Source organism: Ricinus communis, chromosome 3, assembly GCF_019578655.1.
Source record: "Ricinus communis isolate WT05 ecotype wild-type chromosome 3, ASM1957865v1, whole genome shotgun sequence".
NCBI classification, from domain to species: Eukaryota; Viridiplantae; Streptophyta; class Magnoliopsida; order Malpighiales; family Euphorbiaceae; genus Ricinus; species Ricinus communis.
In genome coordinates, this window is record NC_063258.1 from 24,589,687 (window position 1) to 24,602,479 (window position 12,793).

The 12,793-nt window shown below is 33.8% G+C and overlaps 1 protein-coding gene across 7 annotated transcripts in view; it reads right to left on the reverse strand.

Moving 5' to 3' along the window:
- Positions 1 to 12,793, reverse strand: part of LOC8262844 (dicer-like protein 4) — a 45,900-nt gene that overhangs the window by 31,147 nt on the left and 1,960 nt on the right. For 5 of the 7 annotated variants that reach the window (XM_048371688.1, XM_025158142.2, XM_048371687.1 and 2 more), the window contains exons 3-10: positions 12,253 to 12,363; positions 11,433 to 11,573; positions 11,239 to 11,311; positions 9,033 to 9,097; positions 7,514 to 7,657; positions 7,272 to 7,409; positions 4,110 to 4,245; positions 2,547 to 2,643 (exon numbers count right to left, since the gene is read on the reverse strand). In XM_048371688.1, the coding sequence (XP_048227645.1) occupies positions 2,547 to 2,643; positions 4,110 to 4,245; positions 7,272 to 7,409; positions 7,514 to 7,657; positions 9,033 to 9,097; positions 11,239 to 11,311; positions 11,433 to 11,573; positions 12,253 to 12,363 (905 nt within the window). Of the gene's footprint in view, positions 1 to 2,546; positions 2,644 to 4,109; positions 4,246 to 7,271; positions 7,415 to 7,513; positions 7,658 to 9,032; positions 9,098 to 11,238; positions 11,312 to 11,432; positions 11,574 to 12,252; positions 12,364 to 12,793 lie in introns of those variants that run through there. The other 2 variants (XM_048371689.1, XM_048371690.1) reach the window with 2 other exon arrangements.

The following is a 12,793-nucleotide window of genomic DNA, read 5'->3' on the forward strand; positions in this document are numbered from 1 at the left end:
GTCAAGTGATTTTTAAGTCTTCTTATTGTAAATTTCAGGATTTAACCTCGGGGAAGATGATTGGGGGTGCTAAATTGGATGGTGGACTCTACTTCTTCAATGATGAGTCAACCTTTGGAAGGCAAGACCTGCAAGCTTGTTTCGATTCCATTTATGTTTCAAGTGACACTAAGATTATGTTATGGCATTATCGGCTAGAACATCCAAATTTTCAATATTTAAAGTATTTGTTCCCAAAGTTATTCATGAATAAAAATCCTTTATTTTTCCGATGTAAATTTTGTGAATTAGCTAAACATCACCGAACTGTTTACCAATCGCAACCTTATAAACAGTCCAAGCCATTTACCATGATTCATAGTGATGTTTGGGGTCCTTCTAGAGCGCCAACATTTTCTGGAAAACGTTGGTTTATCCTTTTTATTGATGATCATACTAGAGTCACTTGGGTCTTTCTTTTAAAAGAGAAATCTAATGCTGAAAGTGTGTTCAAAATTTTTTATAATATGGTTCAAACACAATTTCAGACTCAAATTAAAAAATTTCAAAGTGATAATGGAAAGGAGTTCTTTAACAATGTGTTGGGAAGATTTTTTGTTGAAAAAGGGATTATTCACCAAAGTTTTTGTAGTAACACGCCTCAGCAAAACGGGATGGCTGAGAGAAAAAATAAACATATCCTAGAGGCTGTTAGAGCTCTTAGTTTTACAACTAAAATTCCAAAGTATCTTTGGGGAGAAGCAGTTTTAACAGCCATTTATTTGATTAATAGATTGCCTACAAGAATTTTGAACTTTAAAACACCAATTAAAGTTTTCAGTGAATGTTTTCCCATAACTCGGCTAACTAGCAACATTCCTTTAAAAATTTCTGGAAGTGTGGCTTTTGTCCATAATCATGATCCTAAAAGTTCAAAACTTGATCCAAAAGCACATAAATGTATTTTTGTAGGCTATCCTACAAATCAAAAAGGTTATAAATGTTTTGATCCAGTTTTGAAAAAAATGTTTATTTCTATGGATGTCACTTTTTTTGAAGGACAATCATACTTTGACAAATTTCATCTTCAGGGGGAGAATACTAGTGAAGATGTCTGAGCTGATTCTGGTTCTGATTTAAATTCTGATTATGATTCAGCTTTGGAGTTTTTTTTCAAATAATGGTATTTCTTGGGGGTCTGATCATGTTTCAAGAGAAAATGGGTCGAAAATAAAGAAAGTGTGGAAACAAATGATTTAAATATTGAAAATACTGAACAACCTTTGATAAGGTCATCTCAAAATCAAAATATTGAAACAACTGATACCTATGCGAAAAAGTTTAAAGGTCTTGTATATTCAAAGGAACATCAAGCACAAAAATTTAAATCATTTGTTTGCACACTTTCTTGTCTATGTAGATGATATAATTGAAATGAGCATATTGAAACAAAACCTAGCCAAGGAGTTTGAAATTAAAGATTTAGGCCAGGTAAGATACTTTCTTGAAATGGAAGTGGCAAGGTCAAAGAAAGGCATTGTTGTCTCACAACGGAAGTATATTCTAGATCTCTTGAAAGAAACTGGAATGAGTGGTTGTAAACTTTCTGAAACTCCAATTGAAGCTAATTCTAGACTTGGGGAGGTAAAGAATGGTGTTCCAATAGACACAGGAAGATATCAAAGGTTGGTTGGAAAGCTGATTTACTTATCACATACTCGTCCGGACATTGCTTTCGCTGTAAGCTTGGTAAGTCAGTTTATGCATTCTCCATATGAAGAACATCTTGAAGCTGTACATCGGATTCTTCGTTATTTGAAAAGTACACCAGGAAAAGGACATTTTTTCAAGAAAAATGAAAAAAGAAGAGTTGAGGTGTACACAGATGCTGATTGGGCAGGTTCAATCACTGATAGAAGGTCAACTTCTAGATATTGCACATTTGTTTGGGGTAATTTAGTCACATGGAGAAGTAAAAAGCATAATGTAGTTGCTAGAAGTAGTCTTTGAGGCGAATTCGGATCAATGTACGAGAGTGTGTGAGATTCTTTGGCTGAAAAGGGTTCTACAAGAGCTTAAAAGATCTGTGAGTTTACCTATGAAGTTGTATTGTGACAACAAGGCAGCTATCAGTATTGTTTATAATCCTGTTTTACATTACAGGACAAAACATGTTGAAATTGACAGTCACTTCATAAAAGAAAAACTTGAAGAAGGAATTATCTGTACTCCATTTGTACCAACCACACAGTAGGTGGCCGATATTTTAACTGAAGGGTTGTTTAGACAACAATTTGAATTTCAAGTTAGCAAGCTGGGCATGACAGATATATTTGCTCCAACTTGAGGGGGAGTGTTAATAAGTTCGAATAACTAATTAGTTTTTGTTTGTTAGAGATATGGATAAACATTCTAAGGTTTAGGGGATAAGATAAATTAGTTCCTATCTAAGATTTTTTTAGCTAGTCCATATAAGTTGTATTTTTTCTATGTTTGATATATGAAAAAAATAAGAGAATATTTCTCATTTTTCCATTCTCTATAAAATTCTACACTTAATAACCGACCTGAAGGTGGAAAGAATTCCAATAAGGCGTAAAAGCTTTCTTGAGAAAAATGGCTCGGTCAAAACCTCCACACTTGATAGGTCAAATGCAATACAATCTACAAGAAAAAGATAAACAAAGCCACATCAAATTGTAATAGAAATGATGCTCTGGTTTTGTGCAAAATATTGATTGAACACCATGAGATGCAAAAAGAGCATATCTAAAGCAAAAATTCAAATATCCACTTGAGAGATTATAGTGCAAAAAAATGTCAAGCCGAAGAAATGATCACATATTCCAATGTTAATTAACATAGCTCAGGGCAAACTGAAAAGTTCTCGCATTAATTCTATCCAATTTTAGCCATGTTATCCAAGCTACTCGTATATCCTAGCCATTTTTACAAACCAAAAATATTCCTAATGCCAACCCTCCTTTGCATATGCCCTACCAACTCTTAACTCCTGGTAGATATCCATTCACTAAAGCTCGGGTCTCAGAACTAGGACTAAGCACAACTAGGGTACATTTGACAAGTAGCAATCAACCATATTTTTATAGGTCGCATACAGAATAGATTGGGAGGAGAACTTTATTAAAAAAAAAAGGGAAAAGAAAGTCAACACAATCAGGCTGTCCCCATGTCTGTATATGACTAAACACTAATGACAATGCATAATAATGCCTCCTTACAAAATGATGCATTGTACCTAGGTTCCCATACACAAAGCTCTGATCCTAATTGTGATGCAATGCCATAATGGGCGGTGTATCAGATTTCAAACCTTAAGCTTCTATATGGGTTCTAACTTCTAATTAGTTTATAATGAAATATTTTTACTTGGCAAAAGAAATTATCCAGCATATATTTCTTTGAAAGTTACATGCTGTAGACCTGATCCCCATCAAGACTTGTCTAGATTGTTACAACCCTTGAAACCCAAAAGTAAAATGATAAATGCATCAGCTAGCTAATCTGTTGCTTCACTCGCATACTTTTTGGAATACATTTGACAACAGTTTTTTCTCAAACAAGGAAGCATCAATTTCAACATGTATTTTTCTTTCCAAAAAATGGATCATAAGCAATGTTGACAGCTACCTGATCATCAGATATTCTATCAGGATGTGAATGTCCAATTGCAAGTTCTTGCAATAAAGTCTCAGCATAACCAACATATGAAATGGGACATAACTTCATTCCCAAATCAATCACTAGATATGGTAAACTAGCAATTTTGCACCATTCCAAGTTCCACCATATAATGCTTCTTCTAACAATTGCACAGCATCCAGCAGTTTCCCTTTTGCCAGATGGAGATCTAGACCAACCCGCATATTGTGATCTTACAAGTCTATGTTGCAAGACTAAACTATAACAACAATAAATTTACAACGCTATTTCCCGGTAAGATCAACCCTTGCCCAATTATTTTATCACAAATCAATCAACCAGCAAGCTTTTCAACACAATATATAGTTGATGACAGAGATATTGAGGATCTTAATGTGTAAATGATGCTAGAGGATGAAAAAGAAAAAGATAAAATTAAATAAAATATCTATTCACAACAGAAGTACCTTTTGTGCAAACAGAAGCAAACATATTTGCAGCTTGAGCTAGATATTTATCACAAACTGAGGCATCAATATTCCCTTCTGCTTCTATTAGTGCATTCCATTCAAAGTGATCATCACTTAAAAGAATTTTACAAGCCTTCACAAAAGATAGGAAGGAAATAAGAAAAGTAGAAAAGTTGAATCAAAATGTAGCATTAATTTTCTTTTGAGAATAGATGTGCCAGCAGAAACTGAAATTCCCTAACATAAACTAGTTATAATAGGTTGGTGACAGAAACATCGAATGCTCCCAACCAACATAAGTGTAATTGTCTTTCCAATCATCACTCAATCTCTAAGCCAATGAAGATTAACAAGGAAGAAAGAAATTATCACGTTGTTATTCAGGGGACAACTCGCCATTCTTTAGACTCCGCTCTCTGGAAATAGAATACATCCCATTGCATAATGCAAGAGCAAGAATCCAATTTTTTTAAATACTACATAAATAAATGACGCTCGCTCTCAAATTACTGTAGCTCAGTCAATGTCATGCTACTGCAACAGCTTCAAAAATAAGGTTAATCTACATATTTTTACTTTATTACTTGTGTAATTTCAGACAGCTGAGTGCGATTATACTGTTTTAAGGACTGTAATTAGATTTACTAGGGTGTTTAATGACTATAAGGGGATGTGAAGCTGAATTAAAAAGCAGATTTGCATATGTTTATCTTGCAATTTTTTTGTTTTATTTTATATTCTTACTAAGCAAAAAGATATCAGCAAAAATGAACAAATTGAATAAACAACCAGTGAAAGTAGGAAATAGTTCTTTCTTAATTTTTGATAATGAGAAACTACAAACAAAAGATCGTACCAAATAAACCTTAAGCTATACATCTCCTATTTGCTTCTTTGCAAAAAAAGAAAAAAGAAATCTCTTACTGGAAATTTCTACCCTTCAATTAGACCTAGAGCTTGTTCCTAATGTTTCATTTCACTTTAAAGGATAGATAGTTAAGCTCTTCATCCTTGGGAATTTCCTGTACTGTTGAAGTTGCAATTTCGCCTTTGGTTAAGAACCAGCTGTTGGTATTCCGTCTAAGAGATTCATTAAATCTGATGAGACTAAAAAGGAAAGACATTATTTGAAAGCTAATTGTATTCGGCAATACTGCTTATTCAGAAAAGACTGATGATTCTTCTTGATCCAAAGAACCTTAATCAAATGACCAAGCTAAGAAGAACCGAATCATCAGTCGGGCCTTAGTTAAGGCTTTCTTTCCTAGATGGATAGAATCTCCAAGAAGGATAAGGAGCATTAGGAAAGGGTTGCAGTTGTCGACTTTGAACAAATGGTTTTATGTGAAGAAGAGGTGGTAGCTATTATTACGAATCAGATCCTGCAGTTAGGAAAGCAAGCCCCATCCAAGAGTCTTCTTCGTCTTCTGTTGGAACTATTTTCTCAAAGGTAGTATTGAGCCTAGGTACATAAGTTGTTAAGAGGAGTTCCTTGGTATCATGCTTGATGAGCAACCTAGTTAGTTACCACCCATGAGGGATATCCAACAAGCTATTAATCAAATTCTTGGATCTCAATTGCCTAACCTTCCACACTATAAGATGAGTCTTAAGAAGCACATTGAGTTAAATAAATAGGCAAGTCCAAGAGTTTCTAGTGAAAGGTTTTGTTCAACATAGTTTTAGTCCTTGTGTTGCATCTGCTTATTGACACCTAAAACAGATGGATCTTGGGGGATGTGTGGAGATAGTATATCCATCAAAAAGATAACCTTTTTTTAATTATGGTTCATGTTTCTCCTAGATTCAATAAACTTCCTAGGTATGATATAGCCTAGTCTCTACACCTAGATTATAGTACATGAATGTTGTTAGAAATGCTTGGGACCCGCATGTTCAATGATCACATGCTTCTTTTCTTCGTCCAGAAATCTAATTTATTGGAAGCTAAGTGTAGGTGGTGGAAAAATGGGTTTATGGCAATTAATGCGGCAACTTCTTTCTATTTCTCAAAGGCTATCAAAAATAGGGAAAGAATTCATTAGGGGTTAAAAAGATTTTCTCTTGCAAGAAGAAAATCATCTTTAGGAAGCTCATATAAGACTGATTAAACAAGAGCCACAACCTATTTATGGGTAAGGAAGGATAGTTACATCATAAAACAGGAAAGTGGCACAATTTAATCAGATCTACCAATTTCCACTAATATTCCTAGAGCCTCAATTTGTAAAAGTCACAATTAGCATGGTCGACCAATATACCATCCAACCAAATAAACCTCAGTTATAGAACCCTTTCTTTCCAGCAATTATTACAATATCAATACCAATAATCTCCTTAAAACTCTCCCAAGAATATAACTGTTACGAAAAAAAATGGTAACAAATCTCAGCAATAAAACCTTCAAAGTGGCCCCTTTTGCGCATACATACAAAAGATGCAATCAACAAAAGAATGAGGCATAGTTAGCTGTTTGAAGTGCATGTTATGTTGTTTTAAGTTGCAGATTTTTAGTAGTTAGTTGTGGATGTCTTTGCCAGTATCTCTTATTTGTTATGCCCTGTAATTCTCCTCCTTTTGTGGGAATTTTACTGCTTAGACTCTGTATTTAAACAAACTTGATGGTTCAATAAAGGGAACTTAGAGAAATTTCATTTTCGATTGTGTTATTGAGATTAGTGAGCTCTCTCACAAAATTGAGCTCTCAAGTACCATTAACAAGAAGGAAAAATAGGGAAGGGGAAAAAAAGCCCTTTAAAGGTGGAATCAGAAAGAGATCATTCTTCAAGGTCTCATAACCCGATCCCAAACTCAGGCATCTATCAATAACTGCTTCTTTTACTATCTTGACAACTCAAACAATAATCACTTACCCCTTTAGCAACTAAGTAACTCAATGTGCATGTGCACATTAATTAGTATATGATATCTACTCAACTGCATGAATTTGAAGTCATTAACACTCTGAAAATTGTTTTAATTACCAACTAAATATGTAAAACTAAGGCAACCTAATAACTAGGTTAGTGTGGTTACCATCATTGCAGGCACAACAACTGTGGAAGATCTCAACCATAAGTAAGTTAGATTAGTGTATAAGAAAAGGATAATTGAACAAATAACTAATATGAAGCTTGATCAAACGCTATAAGAACTTACTTGTAATGCTCCCCAAAAACCAAGATTTTCCAAGCAAAATACCACATTATCATGCATTCTAATAAACACCTTTTTGGCATTTTGAAGACCGTGAAGACTTTGACAGGAATCTGCCTTCTTGTGAAGTTCTAAAAGGCACTGTCCTTATCATAATGAGATGGCAAATAAAATAAGTCTAAATAAAAACAAAATCATAATAATACACGAAAAGAAAAGAAAAAAAACGAAAGAAAGAAATAAACCTTGCGTTTTATCTCTTCCAGTTTACTAAAATAAGTCATATAGGAGCTAGATTTTTCATTTGCAACAGGAGCATATAAGTATATCCTAACTACAGGAGATGCTACAAACAGTTCCAGCTCTTCATTGTCTTCAACAGAATAAACCTGAAAAATGGTTATGGAACACATTTTAGAATTGAGAAGCTACTAACATTGAGGAACAAAAAGATCAGCACAATCACATGCAAAATGAAACCTTGCCATATACTTGGCACAAAAAGGGAACTTGAATACTACTTGCTTATATCATTGACCATGTTTTCAATGATTAGTTTGGAGGTACTGAAACAGCAAGAACTCATCCAAATAAATTCACAACTGAGCTCCACTTTCACAATGGACTATGGAGAAGATCATATGCAAATCCTAAGAATGCTTAAACACAATCAATCTTCACCATATGAGAATTTTAAAGATGTAAAGGTTTCATTTAAGAGCTCATGTGCCAGAAAAAGTTGGAACCCTATGCATGCTTACCTAAGAATGTCCATAAAAATGGCATTTCTGGCATTACCTTCTGGAGAGTACAGGATTTGGACAATAGTAAGAAAGATGTATGACATGCACATCCTTTCATCGATTGACAAAACTGCAACTACTTCCAACATATTTTGTGTGTGTGTGTGTGTGTGCACCACATGCATGTGAGAGAGAGAGACTCGTGTAATTCTGTTGACCTTTCACCCAGGTCTCCTTAAGCGTACACCCAAAAACTACTTTCCTATAATCTGTTGAAACGATTAAAAGAAAGCAGAAAGTATATTAGAAAAGAAAAGATGGAGCCTTCTACACTATTTTTTATTGTTCAACTTGAAACATTAAATAGAAAAGGACGAGCAGTAATAAATGTTGTATATAATAGGAATGAAGATGTCTTCAGAAACAAACAGTCATACATGATAAGGACCTAAAGCACATAATAAAATGTCAAAAGAATTTTCAAACATAAACAAATAACTTGCAGCATAATATTTTTGAAGCATGTCAGGTTTCTGATAACACTGCTTCCATCAAAAATTCATGTACATGCACTATTATGACAGTCCAAAGCACACAACTCTTGCATGCTGGTTATTAAGAATTTTTATAAGCCAGATGTATTGATCCTGGAACAAAGACATGGGTTCTGTGTATTGCAAATTGAATGAGTGCTTAAATCTGGAAAGTTATTCGCACTAACATAAGCTATGGCTAGCACTAGACTTGAGGTGATAAAAGATTGGGAAGACTTCAAAGGACAATGCAGTAGTCTTATAGGTTAACAGAGCCACAACTACACAAAAGTTTAATAAGGACAAAAGATCGACTCAAAATAAGAACATATACAATGAAATGCAAATACGTATAGACTTAAATGGGATCGATATTCAAAATGGATTATGAACAACATTCTCAATGCAGCATACCTCGACATGGAAGAGAGCAACTATGATAACAGAATATGGGTACTTCCATGGGTACACTATTATTCATAATTTACCTTGGCGTCAAGTAAATTTTCAAGACTATTGATGCTTTTGGGTAAATTAGCTTGATTAGAAGCACCTGGAAAGAAAGAAAAAAAAAGAGGAAAAAAGACATCACATAGACAAAAGAATTTAGTGAACATTGAAATGAACCTGGCTTTGAATATCAGAAACCCAAACCACATAACTAAAACAATTTGTTAAGTATTAGATGTATTTATTTGATAAGAGAGTGGATAAAAAATAAAAATAATAATTTATGATGCCACGATACAGTGATGTTTGTTTACAATAATTCCAACAGATATAGTAGGCTTTGTTTTTTAAAAAAGATATAATAATAAAATGCAGAATCATATGTGTTTTGAATGCACTATTCTGGATGTTTGTTATCTGCATTGAATTTGATCCACCACTTTTAAGTAAAGTGATGCTGAGAATTTGATTCACCACTTTTGTAGCACAAACACACATATCAGCAGATAGACCTTTATTTACTTGCCTCATCTGGGACAGGTAAATTAAACAACTCTTTGAAGAATTACAAACCGAACAGCTTATTTCAAACTTAAGTTTAGCCATCAAAATATAATTTTCTACGAGAAAAGGAATGTCAATTAAAGAGCAAATAATTAAACATAGTAAGATTTACTATGAAAGTCATACTCTCAACACTAGATTTTAGGACTTCTGACAAATAGTAACATAATTCAAACTAAAAGGGAGACAACAAATCTCAACTGCTTTTTATTTAGTCAGGTTACTTTTCTATGGCTATGATAACTTGGATCAAGACTCTTGAATTGTGGTGTAAGACTCTTTAACTTGAGCTATTTTCTTTCCTTCTTTGTTCTGTGCAGCATCAAAAGTGACAGCAAGTAAAGCAAATGATAGTTTCAAACAATGGATCTTATGTAATGGAACAGCTGTTACTTACTAGGTTCAGGCCATAGGTTGAGTAACATGGCAAAAATCAAGTCAAGAAGAACAAAACTCAAGGACTTTTTCACACATTCTATGAAAGGGAGTTAGTTTTAGCTTTTTTACTGTCACTTTTGCAAATAGTTTGTAACACTATTTGTTTAAGCAATATAAAAAGAATGGGATTTCTGCTATCATATACTAGTTTTTCGGATCTAAACTATTCAAAAAAAAAAAAAATTGAAAGCATTTATGGAATTACAAACTTAACATTAAATTTGAGGACTAGCTTGGTTAATGTTCATAGTGCATAAATACAAGAAATACATTTAATGCAAAGGTAAGTTAATCATGGATTAGTAATAACAAATCTAAATCTCTCAGTGCCTATATTCAGTATATATATTGTTCATTATGTAGTAGCATTGCTTAATTTAATTAACTGCTTTAACACTATTCTTTTAGTGCATTTTGCAAATCTTATAAAAATATTTGCATATCAACAGGCTGAAGCTTCTAAATAACAGCCACAACGGTCTTGTTTCAGTCACATGCAACCATAACCACAATTTAAATCCGTGACATCTCCTCCCATCCTCATATATCCCACAATTCTAATGACGACTAAATTTCTATTATGTCCACATATAGGTGATATCAAATGCGCATTATACAATCACTTCAAACAAACATTTATTAGATAAAACAGCAGCAATCATATATAACAAAGTACAAGACAGAACAGAGCATGCTGTCCCAAACATCTCTTCTTTCTTTATCTTATGGGTTATAAGACCAAAATATCTGTTTTAAAGGAAAATATCTACAAGCTCTTAATAAGTTTTTTGATGATGACATATATTTTCCATCTGAACACACAGAGACATGAATATGTAGTATTTTCCAGTCTTATAGAATGCTTGCCCTTACTTCATTTTATCTTAATGCATACCATGTATATTGCAGGTCTCTACATGACAAGTACAAGATGCATGCTATGCATACAAATGCTCTAAGGACGTTTGGCCCTTAAAACGGTAGTGTCCAATTCAAACATACACACATTATTACAACAAGGAACATTTTGAAGAATGATGCTTTTCCTTTTACTTTCCATGTCAAAGATTCTGATGATCATTACAATAGGTTTTAAAGCTAAAACTAAAAGTACAATGATAGGGACAATATTTGTACATGAGATAAAGATAAGTTTCATGCAACAACAATAGAAGAACACTCGGATACCTTGAGATGGTAAAAAACCCAATGATCATGATAAGAGATCTAGGTTTGTATTACCTTTCCCCACAACTGGAGATGCAGTCATGCCAAATATACGGGGAAATTTTCCATCGCCAGTTTTGTAGAAGACCTACAGAATGTCAATAGAATGATTATCAGACCAACTAAAAGGAAGATTGTAGTAATTTGCAGGCATGTAGTTCTTTGGTGTATGTATACAAGTATAAACATGAGATTCATGCAGCCTGTACTTTCATGATTTCGGCGTAAGGATGACTACTTTGGACTTGAGCATGATGGCATTCGTCAAAAATCAAAAGAGAAATTAACTCCATCTTGATGAAGCTGTGACCTAAGGTATGCAGTAGTATCTGTGGAGTCATGACAAGAACCTGCATAAAACATCCAAGAATATGATGTCAAGTAAAGGGGATTATTACCGGTAGAAGAAAGGCCTCTTTAGTGGCAGAAAACACTTGTTTAGTGGCACGATGATAACATAGTTGAAGAAGTAGCAAAAATGCTAGTGATGCCAGCAGCAAAAAATCAGTAAAGGACCAGTAACGGTAGCTTGGAAGGGGGTGGCAGAAGTATTGGTGGTGTGATGGTATAAGTGGTGGTTGCGATGATGTCAACTATGGCTTTAGTGACAGAGCCTATATATGTCGATAGTGGTGGAACTGATGGCAGTGGTCTATTGGGAAAATGATAACATTTGAACAACTAGAGCTCCAGTCTTTGGCTCCTTGCTTTCTGTGTTAAATACTATCCCAAAAACAACTTAAAGTTCCTACAATTGTACATTCCAGAAGTCATAGTAAAAAAGGAAATCAATGTCTTCCCCTGTAAAGTAAACATCCTTCCTTCACATAAATCTTAGTCATATATCGTTTATATCAACTTAATTGCATGCTATACTTTGTTATTATACAAGGATAATTAAGAGCAATAAATAATATTATATATATTTTCAGAAATAATATAAGACAATGTTGTATCTTAAAACAGCGCAGAGTTCTTAGTTAAAAAATATGTAAAATTTAACAATAGAATCAATAACTATCTAACTACCTCATTTTGTTCTATCTCTTTTTCCCAATCACGATGGCTCTTCAAGTGGTTGGAATTCCCACAATAAACCCCAACCTTGAAATCAATAGATTGTTCTATAACCCTGGCTTGCTGCAAAAGCATATAATAAGTTCAGGCATTGCAAGTGTTCAGATGAAGATTGATGCTGAGTCTTGAGATATCTCAAGGCTCAAGCAAAGTTAATAAGTTCAGATTTAGATACATTCACTGTTCTACAACAGCTTTAAATAAGCTCACCCAAACCATTGTGATATAACTGAATTACAAACACAAATGTATAACACTCACAGCATTAAGAGATTTCATACATGAGAACTGCGAGAACAGGGCAGTTAACATGGAGTGGACAAACTAATGACTATGAACACTTTAATAAAAGATTTGGTATTCTTGCAGATAAGCCATTTCAAAGTCATGATAACATAAATAAAGCATGTTCTAGTCTCAAGAGGAGCAAAAGCAACCACATATTTCCATTATAAGGTGGTCAAGGATTGACAATCATCCTTGTTATTTCCTC